Source organism: Oncorhynchus mykiss, chromosome 9, assembly GCF_013265735.2.
Source record: "Oncorhynchus mykiss isolate Arlee chromosome 9, USDA_OmykA_1.1, whole genome shotgun sequence".
NCBI lineage: Eukaryota > Metazoa > Chordata > Actinopteri > Salmoniformes > Salmonidae > Oncorhynchus > Oncorhynchus mykiss.
Window position 1 is genome coordinate 76019705 of NC_048573.1, and position 23796 is coordinate 76043500.

The window sequence follows — 23796 nt, forward strand, 5'->3', positions numbered from 1 at the left end:
ACATCTAGATGTCGTAGCTCTGTTGCGAAGGATCCAGCCTCCTCTGGGCTTCGGAAAGCTCTGTCCTCACCGCGTGGCGTGCAAGGTAGGTAGGCACTGACACGTGTTACGTTGCATGAGACCTGAAGACTTGTGTTAGCTCCCTGGGCTAACGCCTAGGCTTCAGCTCAACGGGCTAACACAGCCGTTCACAAATAGATGGATCCTCTCATGTCAGTGATTTCTCTGGTGAATACAAAGTAGTAACATATTGTAGCGTGTTCGGGGGGGTAGCCCCTACCACGACTCGGGTCCAGCGACTGTCAAGCCAACACCTGAACCATTACACCAAGAGGTCCGAACCTCTTGGCGTGGTTATCTTTGTGTTGTGTTAAGGTCGCTGCATGTACCCCTTGTCCTACGGGAGAGGGTGGCTTTCTCTACTGCAAAGTCCCACAGGTGTACAGGTCCTTCCAGTGGACTCACCAGGCGCCATCCCATGACATCCCATCTCTTTTCTTCCACCCTGACAGCGTCTGGTGGCCATGAACATGCCTCTAAACAGTGACGGCACTGTAACCTTCAACGCCACTCTGTTCGCCCTGGTCAGAACTGCCCTGAAGATCAAAACGGAGGGTCTGCACACACACACACACACACACACACACACACGCACACACACACATTGTATCAGTGTTAATAGTATTGTGGTGTCTGTGCTATGCATCGATGACACTTTTCTTTATCATAACAAATAAAGATGTGGATCGTTCAGTCTGTCTGTCTGTCTGTCTGTCTGTCTGTCTGTCTGTCTGTCTGTCTGTCTGTCTGTCTGTCTGTCTGTCTGTCAAACAATTCAATTCAATCGGTCAATGAATTGTTCAACCAATGAATCAACTAATTTGTTATTTCCCCAGGTAACCCGGACCAGGAGAACGAGGAGTTGAGGACCATTATAAAGAAGATCTGGAAAAGGATGAAGCCCAAGGTTCTGGACGAGGTCATCCCCCCACACGAGGGTGAGATGGGGGGCCAAGCACGCTCAAATGGCACCCTACTCCCTTCATAGTAGTGCACTACCTTTTGGCCAGAAGCCTAGTGCATTTACATGGAGTGTATACAGCCGGCAGATTTAAAATAACCCCAACCCTAACCCTAATCCTAACCCCAACCCCAACCTAATCCCAACCCATCGTTCTTTTTTGGATCAGCCGGTCAAATATCCACTACCTAGATAATAGGGAACAAGCCTAGTGCACTACCTAGGGAATAGTGTGCCATTTTGGATGTGGACGGGGTTATTGTACCCCACCCCAGATGACCACTTGTTCAGGATCACAACAGAGTGGTTCAACGGTGGTTGGTTTCAGTCTTTGAGTTGTTGATTGAACTGTGTATCACTCAGGGTTCATGTGTGCATTATTTAGTTTGACCGGTACAATGGGATCAATGGAGTAGTGCCAACCTCTGCCAACCTCTGCCAACCTCTGCCAACCTCGTCCAACCTCGTCCAACCTCTGCCAACCTCTGCCAACCTCGTCCAACCTCGTCCAACCTCTGCCAACCTCTTCCAACCTCTTCCTACCTCTTCCTACCTCTTCCTACCTCTGCCAACCTCTGCCAACCTCTGCCAACCTCTGCCAACGTCTTCCAACCTCTGCCAATGTCTTCCAACCTCTGCCAACCTCTTCCTACTTCTGCCAACCTCTTCCAACCTCTGCCAACCTCTTCCAACCTCTGCCAACCTCTTCCAACCTCTGCCAACCTCTTCCAACCTCTTCCAACCTCTACCAACCTCTGCCAACCTTTCATTTAGCTTTTACCAGTACAATGGGATCAATGGAATAATGCCAAAGCTACCAACCTCTTCCTACCTCTTCCTACCCTGCACACCAGTCAAGCGATATCCGCCATCAGTGCATCGAATCAAATTGCGTTGAACCGTTTTTCAAATCAAATCAAATCACACCGAATCGTTTAAAACTAAAACGAATGGTTCCTGTATAGTATCAGAGCACATGTATCTATACTGAACAGAAATATAAACGCAACATTCAACAATTTCAAAGATTTTGCTGAGTTACAGTTTATATAAGAAAAATCTGTCAATTGAAATAAATTCATTAGGCCCTAATCTGTGGATTTTAAATGACTGGGCAGGGGATCATCCACTTGGGAGCCAGGTACATCCACTGGGTAACCAGGCTTAGCGAATCAAAATGATTTTTTTTCCCCCACAAAAGGGCTTTATTACAGACAGAAATACTCCTCAGTTTCATCAGCTGTCTGGGTGACCGGTCGCAGACGATCCCACAGGTGAAGAAGCAGGATGTGGAGGGTCCAGGGTAGGCGTGGTTACACATGGTCTGCAGTTGTGAGGCCGGATGGACATGCTGCCAAATTCTCTAAAACGATGTTGGAGGCGGCTTATGGTAGAGAAATGAACATTAAATTCCCTGGCAACAACTCTGGTGGACATTCCTGCAGTCAGCTTGCCAATTGTACGCTCCCTTAAAACTTGAGAAATCTGTGGCATTGTGTTGTGTGACAAAACTTCACATTTGAGAGTGGCCTTTTATTGTCCACAGCACAAGGTGCACCTGTGTAATGATTGCACTGTTTAATCAGCTTCTTGATATGCGAATATCAATATTGATATAAGAAATGCTCACCAACAGGGATGTAAACAAACGCGTGTGCACAAAAATGAAGATAAATAAACTTTCATTTCAGCCCATAAAACATGGGACCAACACTTTACATGTTGCGTTTATATTTGTCTTCAGTATAAATCAAAAGTACCTCAAGTATTTAAATAGTACATACAGTATGTATATGCATCTTCCTCACAGTGTACATTCTCCATGGTTCGGGTGCATTCCATTTCAATTCAGTCAATTCTGGAAGTAAACACAGTGTGTTCTCTCTTCGGTCCTCTCTCTCTCTCGCTCTTCTGTCCTCTCTCTTTCTCTCTTCTCTTCTCTCTTCGGTCCTCTTTCTTCTCCTCTCTCTTCTGTCCTCTCTCTTCCTCTCTTCTCCTCTCTCTTCGGTCCTCTCTCTCTCTCTCTCGCTCTTCTGTCCTCTCTCTCGCTCTTCTGTTCTCTCTTTTCTCCTCTCTCTTCGGTCCTCTCTCTCTCTCGCTCTTCTGTCCTCTCTCTTCCTCTCTTCTCCTCTCTCTTCGGTCCTCTCTCTCTCTCGCTCTTCTGTCCTCTCTCTTTCTCTCTTCTCCTCTCTCTTCGGTCCTCTCTCTCTCTCGCTCTTCTGTCCTCTCTCTTCCTCTCTTCTCCTCTCTTTTCGGTCCTCTCTCTTCCTCTCTTCTCCTCTCTCTTCGGTCCTCTCTCTCTCTCGCTCTTCTGTCCTCTCTCTTCCTCTCTTCTCCTCTCTCTTCGGTCTTCTCTCTCTCTCGCTCTTCTGTCCTCTCTCTTCCTCTCTTCTCCTCTCTCTTCGGTCTTCTCTCTCTCTCGCTCTTCTGTCCTCTCTCTTTCTCTCTTCTCCTCTCTCTTCGGTCCTCTCTCTCTTCTCTTCGCTCTTCTTTTTTCCTCTCTCTCCTCCTCCTGTCCTCTCGCCTCCCCTCCACAGAAGAGGATGTGACGGTTGGTAAGTTCTACGCAACCTTCCTGATTCAGGACTACTTCAGGAAGTTCAGGAAGAGAAAAGAGCAAGGAGATCTGGAAGAGGGCGACCCAAACAACACCTCTGCTGCTCTACAGGTTAGTATTCTTGTCGCAGCCAGAAAGGCTGCTGTACTCTGAACGCCAATCTCTTATTTCTGTAGTGTTGAGGCAGCTTCAAGGATGGAAATGAAGCTAGCACGCTAGATCGAGGCTACTACTGTTCAGACTGGGATAGTAGACAATGTACCAAAGAAGCCCAGCAAGCCAGTGAAATGTTACTTTGTCACAGATTGTGGCAGTCTACTTGCCTGGCTGGCCAGTACCCCAAATCCTTAAATTCTGGGACAGGACGCTAGTCTATATCTTGTTTCTGTAGTGAGACAGCTTGATGTAGAGTACACCCCCTGGACAGGACACTAGTCTGTCTCCTGTTTCTGTAGTGAGACAGCTTGACGTAGAGTACACCCCCTGGACAGGACACTAGTCTGTCTCCTGTTTCTGTAGTGAGACAGCTTGATGTACAGTACACCCCCTGGACAGGACACTAGTCTGTCTCCTGTTTCTGTAGTGAGACAGCTTGATGTAGAGTACACCCCCTACACAGGACGCTAGTTTATCACAGGGCCATACCCCCAATCCAGCTCTTTAATGCTGAGTGCCAAGCAGCAAAGCATCGGGTTCCATTTTTAGTGTCTTTGGTATGACTCAACTGAGGATCGGTCGGTGCTGTATATCTATGTTGCGCTGCATACTGTCTCCTCTGCTGCATACTGTTTCCTCTGCTGCATACTGTCTCTGCATACTGTCTCCTCCGCATACTGTCTCCTCTGCATACTGTCTCCTCTGCATACTGTCTCCTCTGCATACTGGCTCCTCTGCTGCATACTGTCTCCTCTGCATACTGTCTCCTCTGCATACTGTCTCCTCTGCTGCATACTGTCTCCTCTGCTGCATACTGTTTCCTCTGCTGCATACTGTCTCTGCATACTGTCTCCTCCGCATACTGTCTCCTCTGCATACTGTCTCCTCTGTATACTGTATCCTCTGCTGCATACTGTCTCCACTGCTGCATACTGTCTCCACTGCTGCATACTGTCTCCACTGCTGCATACTGTCTCCTCTGCTGCATACTGTCTCCTCTGCTGCATACTGCCTCCTCTGCTGCATGCTGCCTCCTCTGCTGCATACTGCCTCCTCTGCTGCATACTGTCTCTTCTGCTACATACTGTCTCCTCTGCTGCATACTGTCTCCTCTACATACTGTCTCCTCTACATACTGTCTCCTCTACATACTGTCTCCTCTGCATACTGTCTCCTCTGCATACTGCCTCCTCTGCTGCATACTGCCTCCTCTGCTGCATACTGTCTCCTCTGCTGCATACTGTCTACTCTGCATACTGTCTCCTCTGCTGCACACTGTCTCCGCTGCTGCATACTGTCTCCTCTGCATACTGTCTCTGCATACTCTCTCCTCTGTATACTGTCTCCTCTGCATACTGCCTCCTCTGCTGCATACTGCCTCCTCTGCTGCATACTGCCTCATCTGCTGCATACTGCCTCATCTGCTGCATACTGTCTCCTCCGCATACTGTCTCTGCTGCTGCATACTGTCTCCTCTGCATACTGTCTCTGCATACTGGCTCCTCTGCATACTGTCTCTGCATACTGTCTCCTCTGTATACTGTCTCCTCTGCATACTGTCTCCTCTGCTGCATACTGCCTCCTCTGCTGCATACTGTCTCCTCTGCTGCATACTGTCTCCTCTGCTGCATACTGTCGCCTCTGCTGCATACTGTCTCCTCTGCTGCATACTGTCTCCTCTGCTGCATACTGCCTCCTCTGCTGCATACTGCCTCCTCTGCTGCATACTGCCTCCTCTGCTGCATACTGGCTCCTCTGCATACTGTCTCCTCTGCTGCATACTGTCTCCTCTGGTGCATACTGCCTCCTCTGCTGCATACTGCCTCCTCTGCTGCATACTGTCTCCTCTGCTGCATACTGTTTCCTCTGTATACGGTCAGTAGCTGCTCTTTATATACTGTCTATACGGTGGAGTACTAACTATACGGTAGAGTGCTAGTTCAATGGTAGAGTACTAGCTACAGTATACGGTCGAGTACTAGCTGTATGGTAGAGGACTAGCTATACGGTAGAGTACTAGATATACGGTAGAGTACTAGCTATACGGTAGAGTACTAGCTATACGGTAGAGTACTAGCTATACGGTAGAGTACTAACTATATGGTAGAGTACTAGCTATATGGTAGAATACTAGATACAGTATACAGTAGAGTACTAGCTATACGGTAGAGTACTACCTATACGGTAGAGTACAAGCTACAGTATACGGTAGAGTACTAGCTATACGGTAGAGTACTAGCTATACTGAGAGTACTAACTATACGAGAGTACTAGCTATACGGTGGAGTACTAGCTACAGTATATGATAGAGTACTAGCTATACGGTAGAGTACTAGCTACAGTATACGGTAGAGTACTAGCTATACGGTAGAGTACTAACTATACGAGAGTACTAACTATACATGTATATATATATATATATATATATATATATATATATATATATACACACACACACAGTGGGGCAAAAAAGTATTTAGTCAGCCACCAATTGTGCAAGTTCTCCCACTTAAAAATATGAGAGAGGCCTGTAATTTTCATCATAGGTACACTTCAACTATGACAGACAAAATGAGAAAAAAAATCCAGAAAATCACATTGTAGGATTTCTTATGAATTTATTTGCAAATTATGGTGGAAAATAAGTATTTGGTCACCTACAAACAAGCAAGATTTCTTGCTCTCACAGACCTGTAACTTCTTCTTTAAGAGGCTCCTCTGTCCTCCACTCGTTACCTGTATTAATGGCACCTGTTTGAACTTATTATCAGTATAAAAGACACCTATCAACAACCTCAAACAGTCACACACCAAACTCCACTATGGCCAAGACCAAAGAGCTGTCAAAGGACAGCAGAAACAAAATTGTAGACCTGCACCAGGCTGGGAAGACTGAATCTGCAATAGGTAAGCAGCTTGGTTTGAAGAAATCAACTGTGGGAGCAATTATTAGGAAATGGAAGACATACAAGACCACTGATAATCTCCCTCGATCTGGGGCTCCACGCAAGATCTCACTCCGTGGGGTCAAAATTATCACAAGAACGGTGAGCAAAAATCCCAGAATCACACGGTGGGACCTAGTGAATGACCTGCAGAGAGCTGGGACCAAAGTAACAAAGCCTACCATCAGTAACACACTACGCCGCAAATCCTGCAGTGCCAGACGTGTCCCCCTGCTTAAGCCAGTACATGTCCAGGCCCGTCTGAAGTTTGCTAGAGAGCATTTGGATGATCCAGAAGAAGATTGGGAGAATGTCATATGGTCAGATGAAACCAAAATATAACTTTTTGGTAAAAACTCAACTCGTCGTGTTTGGAGGACAAAGAATGCTGAGTTGCATCAAAAGAACACCATACCTACTGTGAAGCATGGGGGTGGAAACATCATGCTTTGGGGCTGTTTTTCTGCAAAGGGACCAGGACGACTGATCCGTGTAAAGGAAAGAATGAATGGGGCCATGTATTGTGAGATTTTGAGTGAAAACCTCCTTCCATCAGCAAGGGCATTGAAGATGAAACGTGGCTGGGTCTTTCAGCATGACAATGATCCCAAACACACCGCCCGGTGTGAAGGAGTGGCTTCGTAAGAAGCATTTCAAGGTCCTGGAGTGGCCTAGCCAGTCTCCAGATCTCAACCCCATAGAAAATCTTTGGAGGGAGGTGAAAGTCCGTGTTGCCCAGCAACAGCCCCAAAACATCACTGTTCTAGAGGAGATCTGCATGGAGGAATGGGCCAAAATACCAGCAACAGTGTGTGAAAACCTTGTGAAGACTTACAGAAAACGTTTGACCTCTGTCATTGCCAACAAAGGGTATTTAACAAAGTATTGAGATAAACTTTTGTAGGTGACCAAATACTTATTTTCCACCATAATTTGCAAATAAATTCATTAAAAATCCTACAATGTGATTTTCTGGATTTTTTTTTCTCATTTTGTCTGTCATAGTTGAAGTGTACCTATGATGAAAATTACAGGCCTCTCTCATATGTTTAAGTGGGAGAACTTGCACAATTGGTGGCTGACTAAATACTTTTTTGCCCCACTGTATATATATATATATATATACATGTATATACATACATATTGGTCTGTATCGATATTTATTAATGTTCTCACCTCTCTCTTCGTGTGCAGCTGTGTCAGGCGGGTCTGCGTACACTACAGGACCTGGGGCCGGAGATGAGGATGGCCATGTCAGCTGACCTGGAGGAGGAAGAGGAAGAGGGCATGGAGGAAGAGCCAGAGGAAGATGAGTCTCCCTATAAGGTCACTGTGTATATATACAGTTGAAGTCGGAAGTTTACATACACCTTAGCCAAATACATTTAAACTCAGTTTTTCACAATTCCTGACATTTAATCCTAGTAAAAATTCCCCCTTAGGTCATTTAGGAGCACGACTTTAGTTTAAGAATGTTAAGTGTTAGAATATATTTGATTCATTTTTTTATTTATTTATTTCACCTTTATTTAACCAGGTAGGCTAGTTGAGAACAAGTTCTCATTTACAACTGCGACCTGGCCAAGATAAATCAAAGCAGTGTGACACAAACAACAACACAGAGTTACACATGGAATAAACAAGCGTACAGTCAATAACACAATAGAAAAAAAATTAAGTCTATATACAGTGTGTGCAAATGGCATGAGGAGGTAAGGCCATAAATAAGCCATAGTAGCGAAGTAATTACAATTTAGAAGATTAACACTGGAGTGATAAATGAGCAGATGATGATGTGCAAGTAGAGAGAATGATTTATTTCAGCTTTAATTTCTTTCATCACATTCCCAGTGGGTCAGAAGTTTACATACACTCAAATAGTATTTGGTAGCATTGCCTTTAAATTGTTTAACTTGGGTCAAACGTTTTTCACAATAAATTGTAATAAGTTGTTCAATAGGATTGAGGTCAGGGCTTTGTGATGGCCACTCCAATACCTTGACTTTGTTGTCCTTAAGCCATTTTGCCACAACTTTGGAAGTATGCTTGGGGTCATTGTTAATTTGGAAGACCCATTTGCGACCAAGCTTTAACTGATGTCTTGAGATGTTGCTTCAAAATATCCACATCATTTTCTTACCTCATGAAGCCATCTATTTTGTGAAGTGCACCAGTCCTCCTGCAGCAAAGCACCCCCACAACAAGATGTTGCCACCCCCGTGCTTCATGGTTGGGATGGTGTTCTTCGGCTTGCAAGCCTCCCCCTTTTTCCTCTCAACATAACGATGGTCATTATGGCCAAACAGTTCTATTTTTGTTTCAACAGGCCAGAGGACATTTCTCCAAAAAGTACGATCTTCGTCCCCATGTGCAGTTTCAAACCGTAGTCTGGCTTTATGGTGGTTTTGGAGCAGTGGCTTCTTCCTTGCTGAGCGGCCTTTCAGGTTATGTCGATATAGGACTCGTTTTACTGTGGATACAGATACTTTTGTACCTGTTTCCTCCAGCATCTTCACAAGGTCCATTGCTGTTGTTCTGGGATTGATTTGCACTTTCCGCACCAAAGTACGTGACGGCTGCGTGGTCTCATGGTGTTTATACTTGCATACTATTGTTTGTACAGATGAACGTGGTACTGAGTTTGAGGCACTGAGTTTGAAGGTAGGTCTTGAAATACATCCACAGGTACACCTCCAATTGACTCAAATTATGTCAATTAGCCTATCAGACGTTTATAAAGCCATGACATCATTTTCTGGGATTTTCTAAGCGATTTAAAGTAACAGTCAACTTAGTGTATGTAAACTTCTGACCCACTGGAATTGTGATACAGTGAATTATAAGTGAAATAATCTGTCTGTAAACATTTGTTGGAAAAATTACTTGTGTCATGCACAAAGTAGATGTCCTAACCGACTTGCCAAAACTATAGTTTGTTAACAAGAAATGTGTGGAGTGGTTGAAAAATGAGTTTTAATGACTTCAACCTAAGTGTATGTAAACTTCCCGACTTCGACTGACGTCAACATGTGTTGAGACGGGACAGACACTAGCAAGCTGTAAAACAGGGCTGTCCAAACTGATCCTCAAAAGATGATTTACATTCATCTGGATTTAACCTTGTGATTTTATCTCTAACCTTGTGCATGTTTGAAATTGAAATTGACTGCAGTTGGACTGCACATAATCACTGACCTAGAAATCACACAAATAACTAGTCATTATGTGATTCTCAGCATTGCCTTGATCAACTTATCCCCTCTAACACTCTCCCCACAGACTGATAATGGCTATGCCCCTGAGGGTAAGGACAGACGTGGCTCCATGGTCACCACCCTTACTGGACGAGGAGGTATGCCCAGGGAGAGTCTCTCCAACGGGGGTCTGGCTCACCGAGGTTCCACCTCCTTCTCCAAGACCCCCAACGGAGGAGGCCTGGAGCAGGATGAGCTGAGACGAGGAGACAACATGAGGTCCTCGCTCAACCATCATCATCGTCATTCTTCCATTAAGAACGGACTGGTGGACCAACCGGCCATGAGCAGAAGGAATTCTAACAAGTATTCAAGGTAGGCACTTGACTAGTCTCGGAAAGCCAGAACAAACAAAAAATCTCAGGTATTTTGCATCAGATTTTCCTTTAGGGGAGAGGTATGAGAAAAGCTAATAACAAGAAAACCGCCTCCTCTCCCACAGTCTCCACCCCCTTAAAAACTGAAACTTTCGGCCAATGGGCTAAATGGCCCCTCCCCATCCGAAATTCGAAACGTGAACACTTACGAAAACGTGATTTGTCCAAATGATCAGTGAAGGAGAAATCTGCGTACGAGAACAATGTTCCTTAGTTGTCGCAGACGCTACGATACGATCCTATGTTACGTGTTTCTGACTGACGACCAGACTGACCCTTCTCTCAGAACCTTTATCTCCTTCTGTCTCTGTTTAAGCATGTTTCTCCTGTTTTCATAGCTTGCTCCCAGCCAGTCTGGCAGTCCGTCAATCAGTCTGTCAATCAGTCTGGAAGTCGGTCAATCAGTCCATTAATCAGTCAGCCAGTCAGCTAGTCAGCCAGTCAGGTAGTCAGCCAGCCAGTCAGTCCATCAGTCAGTCCATTAATCAGACAGTCAGTCAGCCCGTCAATCCGTCTATCAGTATAATGGCTTTCGTTTGTAGAATGAATAGTGGACCAAGGCGCAGCGTGGAAAGTGTTCATGATTTTAATATTTCAAAAACACACAAACACAATAACAAACGTGAAAACGAAAGTGCACGGTTCTGTCAGGCACAGACACTAAACAGAAAACAAGATCCCTATAGGGGAGGGTCCGGGTGGGCATCTACTCTCGGTGGGGGCTCCAGTGCGGAACGGAGACCCCGCTCCGCTTGAGGCCCCCCCCCCCACTTCGGTGGCGCCTCTGGTGCAGGGATCGTTGCCGGGACCTCCGGACCGTAGATCGTCGCTGCAGGCTCCGGACTGGGGACCGTCGCTGCAGGCTCCGTACTGGGGACCGACGCTGCAGGCTCCGGACTGGGAACCGACGCTGCAGGCTCCGGACTGGGAACCGACGCTGCAGGCTCCGTACTGGGGACCGACGCTGCAGGCTCCGGACTGGGAACCGACGCTGCAGGCTCCGTACTGGGGACCGACGCTGCAGGCTCCGTACTGGGGACCGACACTGCAGGCTCCGGACTGGGGACCGACGCTGCAGGCTCCGTACTGGGGACCGACGCTGCAGGCTCCGTACTGGGGACCGTCGCTGCAGGCTCCGGACTGGGAACCGACGCTGCAGGCTCCGGACTGGGAACCGACGCTGCAGGCTCCGTACTGGGGACCGACGCTGCAGGCTCCGGACTGGGAACCGACGCTGCAGGCTCCGTACTGGGGACCGACGCTGCAGGCTCCGGACTGGGAACCGACGCTGCAGGCTCCGTACTGGGGACCGACGCTGCAGGCTCCGGACTGGGAACCGACGCTGCAGGCTCCGTACTGGGGACCGACGCTGCAGGCTCCGTACTGGGGACCGTCGCTGCAGGCTCCGTACTGGGGACCGTCGCTGCAGGCTCCGTACTGGGGACCGTCGCTGCAGGCTCCGTACTGGGGAACAACGCTGGAGGCTCCGGACTGGGGACAGACGCTGCAGGCTCCCTACTGGGGACCGACGCTGGAGGCTCCGGACCGTAGATCGTCACTGAAGGCTCTGTGCCATGGATCGTCACTGCAGGCTCTGTGCCATGGATCATCACTGGAGGCTTTGTGCCATGGATCACCACTGGAGGCTTCGGGCCATGGATCATCACTCGAGGCTTCGGGCCATGGATCATCACTGGAGGCTTCGTGCCATGGATCATCACTGGAGGCTTCGTGCCATGGATCATCACTGGAGGCTTCGTGCCATGGATCATCACTGGAGGCTTCGGGCTATGGATCATCACTGGAGGTTTCGTTCGTGGAGCCGGAACAGGTCTCACCGGACTGAGGAGACGGACTGGAAGCCTGGTACGTGGAGCTGCCACAACTCGTCCTGGCTTGATAATCACTTTAGCTCGGTGAGTGTGGAGAGCTGGCACAGGACTTACTGGGCTATGAAGGCGCACTGGAGGCATAGTGCGTAGAGCCGGCGCAGGATATGCTGGGCCGTGGAGGCACACTGGAGGCCTGGAGCGTAGAGCTGGCACAACTCGTCCTGGCTGAATCCCCCCTGTAACGGCTCTTGTTTGTAGAATGAATAGTGGACCAAGGCGCAGCGTGGAAAGTGTTCATGATTTTAATATTAAAAAAACATACACAAAATAACAAACGTGAAAACGAAAGAGCACAGTTCTGTCAGGCAGAAACACTAAACAGAAAACAAGATCCCACAAAACCCAAAAGGAAAATGATAACTTATATATGATCCCCAATCAGAGACAACGATAGACAGCTGCCTCTGATTGGAAACCACACTCTGCCAAACACAAAGAAAGAGAAAACATAGACTTTCCCACCCGAGTCACACCCTGACCTAACCAAACATAGAGAATAATAAGGATCTCTAAAGTCAGATCGTGAAAATCAGTCAATCAATCCCTCCCTCTCTCCAGTAGAAGAGACAGCAGAGGAGACAGGTATTCTCCTGTCCGAGGTCGTAACGGAGGGATGGATGGAGGAGAGGAGAGTTACGGAGGAGAGGAAGGTTACTACGATGAGGATAACGAGAGCCTTGATCCTCGTGACAGGTAGTGTGTGTGTGTGTGTGTGTGTGTGTGTGTGTGTGTGTGTGTGTGTGTGTGTGTGTGTGTGTGTGTGTGTGTGTGTGTGTGTGTGTGTGTGTGTGTGTGTGTTTATATGAGCCTGTGTTTGAGAATATATGTGTGGGTGCTAAAAGTGTGCTAGTGTGTATTATCACTATATCTTTGTTTTGATCTTGATCCTAATCATGACCCTAATCTTAATCTTGATCCTAATCTTAATCTTGATCTTAATCTCGATCCCATTCCTCCCACCCAGACTTCGTTACCCTGACGACCCTCCTCTGTACCCTGGTCAGCATGACCACATGTACGACGCCCACGCCCCCAGCAACGCTGCCTACGGTAATAACTATGGCAACGGGAACGGGAATGGCTATGGAGATGGACGGAGGACCGCGAGGAGACGCCTCCTCCCCGCCACACCTACCGGTAACATCACAACACCAGGGCTGCTTTACATGGGGCATGACGGTGGGGAACAACCAGGTAGAATTATGTGATGTAAAACAAATGTGCCTCTCACTCATGTAGAGTAAGGAATCATGTCATCTCTATTCATGACATTTCTATCTGCAATGTTCAGAACCTTTTACGCTCTTGGCCTCTACACTGCGTCTTCATTTGAGAAACATCCTCCTTGTGACTTCCTGTTTCCATCTTGCAAGTAAACATCCTGTTTCCTTCCTGGTTCCACCGTGTGACTTCCTAGTTCCACCGTGTGACTTAATTTGTATTTCTTGCTTCCTCCGTGTGACTTCTTGTTTACTACCTGGTTCCACCATGTGACTCCTTGTTTACTTCCTGGTTCCTCCCAGGTCGTAAACCATCCTTTAATATCCAATGTCTGAGGAGGCAGGACAGCAATGATGACCTCCCCATCCCAGGAACCTACCACCAGAACTCTCCCCCCTGCCGGGCACGCACACAGGTCACTACACAGGTAACATACATACACCCTCTTAAAGCGCACACACACACACACACACGTAACGAGGACTAATGGAAAGTGCAGTTGTGTAGCTGTAACATGTTCCAACCTCTCTGTACTTCTCTCTCCCTCCAGACGTACGGCAGTTACGAGTCCCGTCGCAGCAGCAGCCGTTCCTCAACAGGTTCCTCTGCCTCCTGGGCCAACCCTTGCCCTCGCCGAGGTCGCCTCCTCTATGCCCCTCTCATCCTGGTCGAAGAGGAAGGGGCGGGGGGCAGCGGCGGCTCCGGGATCTGGGGGGACAAGACGGGTGGAGGGGCCAACGTGACGGCTGCCACCTCCCGACCTGGCCCTGCGGGGTGGTACACGGGGCCCCCTTGTCCCTCAGGAGGTTCCCAGGCACCATACAGGGCCTATACCACACTAAGGGTCCCCACTCAGCTCAGCCCTCACTACAGCGACAAGAGAGGCAGCGCTGACAGCCTGGTAGAAGCCGTGAGTATTACTACACATTTAGACATACAGTGGGGCAAAAAAGTATTTAGTCAGCCACCAATTGTGCAAGTTCTCCCACTCATAGGTACAGTTCAACTATGACAGACAAAATGAGAAAAAAAAATCCAGAAAATCACATTTTAGGATTTTTAATTAATTTATTTGCAAATTATGGTGGAAAATAAGTATTTGGTCAATAAAAAAAGTTTATCTCAATACTTTGTTAAATACCCTTTGTTGGCAATGACAGAGGTCAAACGTTTTCTGTAAGTCTTCACAAGGTTTTCACACACTGTTGCTGGTATTTTGGCCCATTCCTCCATGCAGATCTCCTCTAGAGCAGTGATGTTTTGGGGCTGTTGCTGGGCAACACGGACTTTCACCTCCCTCCAAAGATTTTCTATGGGGTTGCGATCTGGAGACTGGCTAGGCCACTCCAGGACCTTGAAATGCTTCTTACGAAGCCACTCCTTCATTGCCGGGCGGTGTGTTTGGGATCATTGTCATGCTGAAAGACCCAGCCACGTTTCATCTTCAATGCCCTTGCTGATGGAAGGAGGTTTTCACTCAAAATCTCACGATACATGGCCCCATTCATTCTTTCCTTTACACGGATCAGTCGTCCTGGTCCCTTTGCAGAAAAACAGCCCCAAAGCATGATGTTTCCACCCCCATGCTTCACAGTAGGTATGGTGTTCTTTGGATGCAACTCAGCATTCTTTGTCCTCCAAACGCAACGAGTTGAGTTTTTACCAAAAAGTTATATTGTGGTTTCATCTGACCATATGACATTCTCCCAATCTTCTTCTGGATCATCCAAATGCTCTCTAGCAAACTTCAGATGGGCCTGGACATGTACTGGCTTAAGCAGGAGGACACGTCTGGCACTGCAGTATTTGAGTCCCTGACGGCTTGGTGTGTTACTGATGGTGTGTCCCAGCTCTCTGCAAGTCATTCACTAGTTCACTAGTTCTGGGATTTTTGCTCACCGTTCTTGTGATCATTTTGACCCCACGGGGTGGGATCTTGCGTGGAGCCGAGGGAGATTATCAGTGGTCTTGTATGTCTTCCATTTCCTAATAATTGCTCCCACAGTTGATTTCTTCAAACCAAGCTGCTTACCTATTGCAGATTCAGTCTTCCCAGACTGGTGCAGGTCTACAATTTTGTTTCTGGTGTCCTTTGACAGCTCTTTGGTCTTGGCCATAGTGGAGTTTGGAGTGTGACTGTTTGAGGTTGTGGACAGGTGTATTTTATACTGATAACAAGTTCAAACAGGTGCCATTAATACAGGTAACGAGTGGAGGACAGAGGAGCCTCTTCAAGAAGAAGTTACAGGTCTGTCAGAGCCAGAAATCTTGCTTGTTTGTAGGTGACCAAATACTTATTTTCCACCATAATTTGCAAATAAATAAATTAAAAATCCTAAAATGTGATTTTCTGGATTTTTTTTTCTCATTTTGTGTACCTATGTGTACCTATGAAGTGTACCTATGATGAAAATTACAGGCCTCTCTCATATTTTTAAGTGGGAGAACTTGCACAATTGGTGGCTGACTAAATGCTTTTTTGCCCCACTGTATTTAGATATCGATATTGATTTAAACATCCATAGAGTCTTGACTGCATTCATTATATCCAGGTTATTGATGAGAAATTAATGGGTTAAGTTACATTTTTTAAATCAACTAACCAACCAACTAATCACTGTCTCTCCTCATGTAGGTGCTGATCTCAGAGGGGCTGGGTCTGTATGCCAAGGATCCCAAGTTTGTGGCCTTCGCCAAACGGGAGATTGCTGACGCGTGTCACATGACAATTGACGAGATGGAGAGTGCGGCCAGTGACCTGCTGAGTCGGGGAAGCAGGGGCGGAGGGGGTGGCGGTTTCCTGAACAATCCCGACCTTGGAACCCTGTACAGCGACGAGGAGCCAATCAGAACGGGCCGCGACGAGGAAGACCTGGCGGACGAGATGACCTGCGTCACTTCCTTCTGATCTGGACGACGGTCGATCAATTAATCAATCGATCGATCGTGATTGATTGATTGAGTTTATTGTGATCAGGAGCAGACCAGACTTACTGGGCACGAGGGAGACAGAGGACAACTGAGGGACAGATGGATGGAGGACAGATATGGAGCTGGACAGACAGACAAGAGGTTGTCCAGTCCAGTGTCCTTAGTCCCTCCATCTTGACTATAGACAGATATATATTATAGGCCTCTAGGCTTTACAGAGAATGGACCCAAAGGGACTAGATGGAAATGTGAGACAGAGGATGGACCGAAGGGACTAGATGGAGATGTGAGACAGAGGATGGACCGAAGGGACTAGATGGAAATGTGAGACAGAGGATGGACCCAAAGGGACTAGATGGAGATGTGAGACAGAGGATGGACCCAAAGGGACTAGGTGGAGATGTGAGACAGAGGATGGACCCAAAAGGACTAGATGGAGATGTGAGACAGAGGATGGACCAAAGGGACTAGATGGAGATGTGAGACAGAGGATGGACCCAAAGGGACTAGATGGAGATGTGAGACAGAGGATGGACCCAAAGGGACTAGATGGAGATGTGAGACAGAGGATGGACCAAAGGGACTAGATGGAGATGTGAGACAGAGGATGGACCCAAAGGGACTAGATGGAGCGACAGAGAAAAAGGTGAAAGAAGAGAAAGATTTTTTAAAAAGAGACAGAAAGACGTGAGAGATGACCTCCCCAAAGGCACGCTATATAGTGCACTGCTTTTTGACCAGGGCCCATAGGGACTATGGACGATGTAGGGAATAAGGGGGGCATTTGGGAAGCAAACAAATATGTGGGTGAGGTGAGGAACCGATTCGGGAAGGTGGATGATCTTAAGGATGAGTTGTGTGTGTGTGTGGAGAAGATCACATTAATGGAAGAATAGAATATGAGAGATGGGGAGAAAGAGAGAAGAGAGAGGAGAGAGAGAGATGGGGGAGAGTGTGACTCAGTGTGTCTGCTGGGTGAGTCAGTGAGTAGCACTCTCAGATCATGAACACATTTGCATCAAATTGTGTTGGTCTCTAATAACAGACTCCTTTAAGATATTTGTACTGCGCATCATGTTGTACATGCACATTATCTTGATGGATATACTGTACAATGTTTTTCATTTTCAGCTTTAGATTATTTTTGATTTGATGAAAGAACTGAAATTGTGAAATACTTTTAAAAAACAAAGTTGTTAGTGTTGTCTTGTCGTCGTGATGCGTCTACTACCAGGGTCGGTTGGGCTCAATTCAGTTTTCAATTCAGTCCATTTAAATTAAATTCATGAATTGAAAATTTTCTGCATTGTTTTCTATGAGAATTTTTCAATTCCTGAATTAGAATTAACTAGCCTGAATTGGCAGAATTAAAACCTGAATTGGCTGAATTAAAACCTGATTTGGCTGAATTAAAACCCGAATTGGCTGAATTAAAACCTGAATTGGCTGAATTAAAACCTGAATTGAAACCACCACTCGGTTATTCTTCTCCTTGTGTTAGATATAACGTCTATGTTGCTTTCTGTTTGAAAACAGATCACATCACGTCTGTTGTTTTATTTTTTTGATGTTTTTCCATGGTGTCGCTGTGCTGTGCCCCAAATTACACCCCATTCCCTAAATAATGCACTACTTCTGACCAGGGCTCTGGTCCAATGTAGTATCAAATAGGGAATAGTGTCCCATTTAGGACACAGTCTCTGATTGCTGTTTTTAATAATGATAGTAATTTCATTTCAAGCAACAACAAAAAATGTTCTTCTTTTTTAAATGTATTTTTATTTCTATCCTGGACGTGCAGGGTTTATAAGCAGCTGAAAATACAAAGTGCTCATTTTATTCTGGCATTAATAACTTAATTGCATGTTTTATCAGCTCATGTAGACTAAAACAAACGTTCATTTGAAATGTCATTGCTCATTGTCGAAAGCATCCATGTTTTTATTCAGATTTCTATAATTCTATATGAATCTAATACAATTAATTCAAATGTCATATCGATAAACACAAAATGGTCAACAAAATGGTTATCCATGTAGTTTGTCATATGTTTATCACGTCAGTTCTTCTTGAGTTGTTGCTAACCGGTGTTACTCAGGTTATGAGTGTTGTCTTGCTACAGACACCTGGCTACCGTGGGCTGCTCTGTTCTGCTGCCCCCTAGGGGATGGGAGGTGGAAATGTTCTGTCTGTCACAGCACTAACTAATCCATTCCTCGCAGCAGCAACAATAGGGATTCTAGTTAAAAGATGATTGAAAGAAAGCAGACTAGCAGAACAGTAGTAACGAGTAATAGTAAATTATTATAATAGTATAGCGTAGTATAGTATTACTATTGTTATCGGTGTGTTAGAAATTCCCGGACCGGTTTTGGTCCCAGTCCGTCCCTTTTATCTCGTCATAAACCCTGCAGTGAGTGATCGTTATTATACAGAGCCTTCAGAACGTGTTCATAGCCCCGGGACTGTTTTTTCTCAACCATCTACACACAATACTTCACGATGACAAAGTGAAAACAGGTTTACACGTTTATTTACATACGTTTTCACACCCCTGAGTCAATACATGTTAGAATCAGCAGTGGTTACAGCTGGGAGTCTTTCTGGGTAAGTTTCTAAGAGTGGTTACAGCTGGGGGTCTTTCTGGGTAAGTCTCTAAGAGTGGTTACAGCTGTGAGTCTTTCTGGGTAAGTCTCTAAGAGTGGTTACAGCTGGGAGTCTTTCTGGGTAAGTCTCTAAGAGTGATTACAGCTGTGAGTCTTTCTGGATAAGTCTCTAAGAGTGATTATAGCTGTGAGTCTTTATGGGTAAGTCTCTAAGAGTGATTACAGCTGGGAGTCTTTCTGGATAAGTCTCTAAGAGTGATTACAGCTGTGAGTCTTTCTGGGTAAGTCTCGAAGAGTGATTACAGCTGGGAGTCTTTATGGGTAAGTCTCTAATTGTGATTACAGCTGGGAGTCTTTCTGGGTAAGTCTCTAAGAGCTGTGAGTCTTTCTGGGTAAGTCTCTAATATTTTTCCACACCTGGATTGTACAATATTTGCACATTATTATTTTCAAAATTCTTCAAGATCTGTCAAATTGGTTGTTGACCCTCGCTAGACAACCATTTTGAGTCTTGCCGTAGATTTTCAAGCAGATTTAAGGGAAAATTGTAATTCGTCCACTCAGGAACATTCACCGTCTTCTTGGAAAGCAACTCCAGTGTATATTTGGACTTCTGTTTTAGGTTATTGTCCTGCTGAAAGGTGAATTAATCTACCAGTGTCTGGTGAAAAGCTGACTGAACCAGGTTTTCCTCTAGGATTTTGACTGTGCTTAGTTCCAATTCCATTAAAAAAAAATATTGTGAAAAAATCCCCAGCCCTTAACGATTACAAGCATACCCATAACATGATGCAGCTAGTGGTACTCAGTAATGTGTTGTATTGGATTTGCCCCAAACATAACACTTTGTATCAGTGGAGAACCATGACTATAGAACCTAGGCCTTCAGAGGGACCAAAAATCTTTCAATACTTTGTATTAAAAAAAAAAAACTAGAAAATAACAGAAACTTTTTATATTTAAATTGACCCATCTATATATAAAATGCATAATGGAAAATGACAAAGTATTTGGAGGCTAATTGTCAGATATACTATTAACGAGACAATATTGCAATGTATGTTGTTTCAGTGGCGAACCATGAATATAGGACCTTGAATATAGGCCTTGAGGGACCAAAAATATTAAAATGTGTTGTATCAAACTCAATTATCTAGAAAATAACAGAAAACACAGCGTCACTTAATGTGCCAAGATTTTATTTTCTGAAGTCGGACTGTTCAGGTTCTAGTGGAGGAGCAATACTTTTTGACGACATTATGAATGAATCAAAACAGTCCTGGCTGTGCTTCAGGCTGCCGCACGTGGAAACAGAACAGTCATGGACACGTGACACACAGCGTAACATGGTAGCCGAACAACACCTCTATCACCAGTTCACAGAGGAGTATAGAGTGCAGTGATGTGTCCTCTAAGGAGCATTTTGGTGGCAAATCTGAGGGCTGAATGGTAAAGAACATCTAGCCGCTCGAGAGCACCCTTACCTGCCGATCTATAAATTACGTCTCCGTAATCTAGCATGGGTAGGATGGTCATCTGAATCAGGGTTAGTTTGGCAGCTGGGGTGAAAGAGGAGCGATTACAATAGAGGAAACCAAGTCTAGATTTAACTTTAGCCTGCAGCTTTGATATTTGCTGAGAGAAGGACAGTGTACCGTCTAGCCATACTCCCAAGTACTGGTATGAGGTGAGTACCTCAAGCTCTAAACCCTCAGAGGTAGTAATCACACCTATGGGGAGATGGGGTAGACCCATGTAGCGGCGCACAATTGGCCCAGCGTTGTCCAGGTTTGGCTGGGATAGGCCGTCATTGTAAATAAGAACTTGTTCATAACTGACTTGCCTAGTTAAATAAAGGTTAAATATATATATAGATTATTTTTTTTATCTAGTGAAAGTCTTCCCAGAAGAGTGGAGGCTGTTATAGAATTAAAGGGGGACCAACTCCATATTAAAGCCCATGATGTTGGAATGAGATGTTCAAATACATTTAAACTCAGAGGTTTACATACACCTTGTGATGCTACCATGTTGTGTTGCTACCATGTTGTGATGCTACCATGTTATGTTGCTACCATGTTGTTGTCATGTTGTGTTGCTACCATGTTGTGATGCTACCATGTTATGTTGCTACCATGTTGTTGTCATGTTGTGTTGTTACCATGTTGTGTTGCTACCATGTTGTGTTGCTACCATGTTGTTGTCATGTTGTGTTGCTACCATGTTGTTGTCATGTTGTGTTGTTACCATGTTGTGTTGTTACCATGTTGTGTTGTTACCATGTTGTGTTGCTACCATGTTGTGATGCTACCATGTTATGTTGCTACCATGTTGTTGTCATGTTGTGTTGCTACCATGTTGTGATGCTGCCATGTTGTGTTGCTACCATGTTGTGTTGCTACCATGTTGTTACCATGTTGTTACCATGTTGGTGTCATGTTGTGTTGTTACCATGTTGTTACCATGTTACCATGTTGTTACCATGTTGTTACCATGTTGGTGTCATGTTGTGTTGTTACCATGTTGTTACCATGTTGGTGTCATGTTGTGTTGTTACCATGTTGTTACCATGTTACCATGTTGTTACCATGTTGTTACCATGTTGGTGTCATGATGTGTTGTTACCATGTTGTTACCATGTTACCATGTTGTTACCATGTTGTTACCATGTTACCATGTTGGTGTCATGTTGTGTTGCTACCATGTTGTTACCATGTTGTTACCATGTTGGTGTCATGTTGTGTTGTTACCATGTTGTTACCATGTTGTTACCATGTTGTTACCATGTTGGTGTCATGTTGTGTTGTTACCATGTTGTTACCATGTTGTTACCATGTTGTTACCATGTTGTTGTCATGTTGTGTTGTTACCATGTTGTTACCATGTTGTTACCATGTTGGTGTCATGTTGTGTTGTTACCATGTTGTTACCATGTTGTTACCATGTTGTTACCATGTTGTTACCATGTTGGTGTCATGTTGTGTTGTTACCATGTTGTTACCATGTTGTTACCATGTTGGTGTCATGTTGTGTTGTTACCATGTTGTTACCATGTTACCATGTTGTTACCATGTTGTTACCATGTTGGTGTCATGATGTGTTGTTACAATGTTGTTACCATGTTACCATGTTGTTACCATGTTACCATGTTGTTATCATGTTGTTACCATGTTGGTGTCATGTTGTGTTGTTACCATGTTGTTACCATGTTACCATGTTGTTACCATGTTACCATGTTGTTACCATGTTGTGTTTTTTTAAATCCCAGCCCTCGTCCCCGCAGGAGGCCCTTTTCCGTTTGCTAGGCCGTCATTGTAAATAAGAATTTGTTCTTAAGTGACTTGCCTAGTTAAATAAATGTACAATAAAATAAATAAAATACCAATCACGGCCGTTTGTGGTACAGCCTCGATGTTGGAACATTGCTGCAGGGACTTGCTTCCATTCAGCCACAAGAGCATTAGTGAGGTTGGGCACTGATGTTAGACGATTAGGCCTAGTGTTGTTGGGCGGTTAGGCCTGGCTCGCAGTCGGAGTTCCAATTCATTACAAAGCTGTTCGATGGGGTTGAGGTCAGGGCTCTGTGCAGGACAGTCAAGTTCTTCTCCACCGATCTCGACAAAACATTTCTGTATGGACCTCACTTTGTGAACAAAGTCTACATTGTAGAATAATAGTGAAGACATCAAAACTATGAAATAACACACATGGAATCATGTAGTAACCAAAAAAAAAGGTGTTAAACAAATCTAAATATATTTTAGATTCTTCAAAGTAGCCACCACCAATGTAGGCCGTCATTGTAAATAATCATTTGTTCTTAATCAAATCCCTGGTGTGTCCAACTTTTGACTGGTACTGTAATGGTTTTCTTTAGGTGAAGTAGAGGCGGACCAAAATGCAGTGTTGTGATGATTCATGTTTGTTTAATAAAGGAAAAACTATACATGAATAAACTAAAAAAAAAAAATAATGAAATGTGAAAACCTAAACAGTCCTATCTGGTGCAAACAAACACAGAGAGAGGAACAATCACCCACGAAACACTCAAAGAATATGGCTGCCTAAATATGGTTCCCAATCAGAGACAACGATAAACACCTGCCTCTGATTGAGAACCACTCCAGGCAACCATAGACTATTCTAGACAACCCCACTAAGCCACAATCCCAATACGTACGAAAACCCCAAGACAAAACACACCACATAAATAAACCCATGTCACACCCTGGCCTGACCAAATTAATAAAGAAAACACAAAATCCTAAGACCAGGGCGTGACAGGTACTGTACGTAAATAAGGTATTTATTTTTTTACATTGTAATAAATTTAAAATTAAATTAAATAATGTTTTTGCTTTGTCATTGTGCTGTATTGTGTGTAGATTGATGAGGAAAATACATTTTAGAACAAGGCTGTAACATATCAAACTGTGGAACGAGTCAAGGGGTCTGAATACTTTCCAAATGCACTAAATGGGACTCCCAATCACAGCCGGATGTGATACAGCCTAGATTCAAACCAGGGTGTCTGTAGTGACGCCTCTCTAGCGCTGCATGTAAATAGACAATCAAAGTTATCGTAAAAGACCTATTGTATTGTATTAGCTTGTCTCTTCTGATGTACACACATCTGATGTCCCTACAAGACAACCCTTTTTGGTTCCCAGGATAATCCTTTTTGCTTTCAAGTATAATAACCCTTTTGGGTTCGATGTAGAACCTTTCTGTTGAAAGGGTCATAAATGTAACCCAAAGGGGGTTTTATCTGGAACCAGAAATTGTTATTTAAAAGGGTTATCCTAATGGGCACAGCCAAATAACCATTTTACGTTG

General features: G+C 45.0%; 1 protein-coding gene across 1 annotated transcript in view; it reads left to right on the forward strand.

The window, feature by feature from the left end:
- Positions 1-18368, forward strand: part of cacna1fb (calcium channel, voltage-dependent, L type, alpha 1F subunit) — a 210845-nt gene extending 192477 nt beyond the window's left edge. Inside the window, exons 38-48 of the mRNA XM_036989057.1 lie at positions 1-85; positions 513-615; positions 897-998; positions 3559-3689; positions 7874-8005; positions 9959-10248; positions 12764-12895; positions 13167-13339; positions 13726-13850; positions 13974-14333; positions 16059-18368. The exon at positions 1-85 is cut by the window's left edge and continues 12 nt beyond it. Coding sequence (XP_036844952.1) covers positions 1-85; positions 513-615; positions 897-998; positions 3559-3689; positions 7874-8005; positions 9959-10248; positions 12764-12895; positions 13167-13339; positions 13726-13850; positions 13974-14333; positions 16059-16331 — 1906 coding nt within the window. The 3' untranslated portion in view covers positions 16332-18368. The remainder of the gene's footprint in view (positions 86-512; positions 616-896; positions 999-3558; positions 3690-7873; positions 8006-9958; positions 10249-12763; positions 12896-13166; positions 13340-13725; positions 13851-13973; positions 14334-16058) is intronic.
- The last annotated feature ends 5428 nt before the right edge of the window (positions 18369-23796 follow it).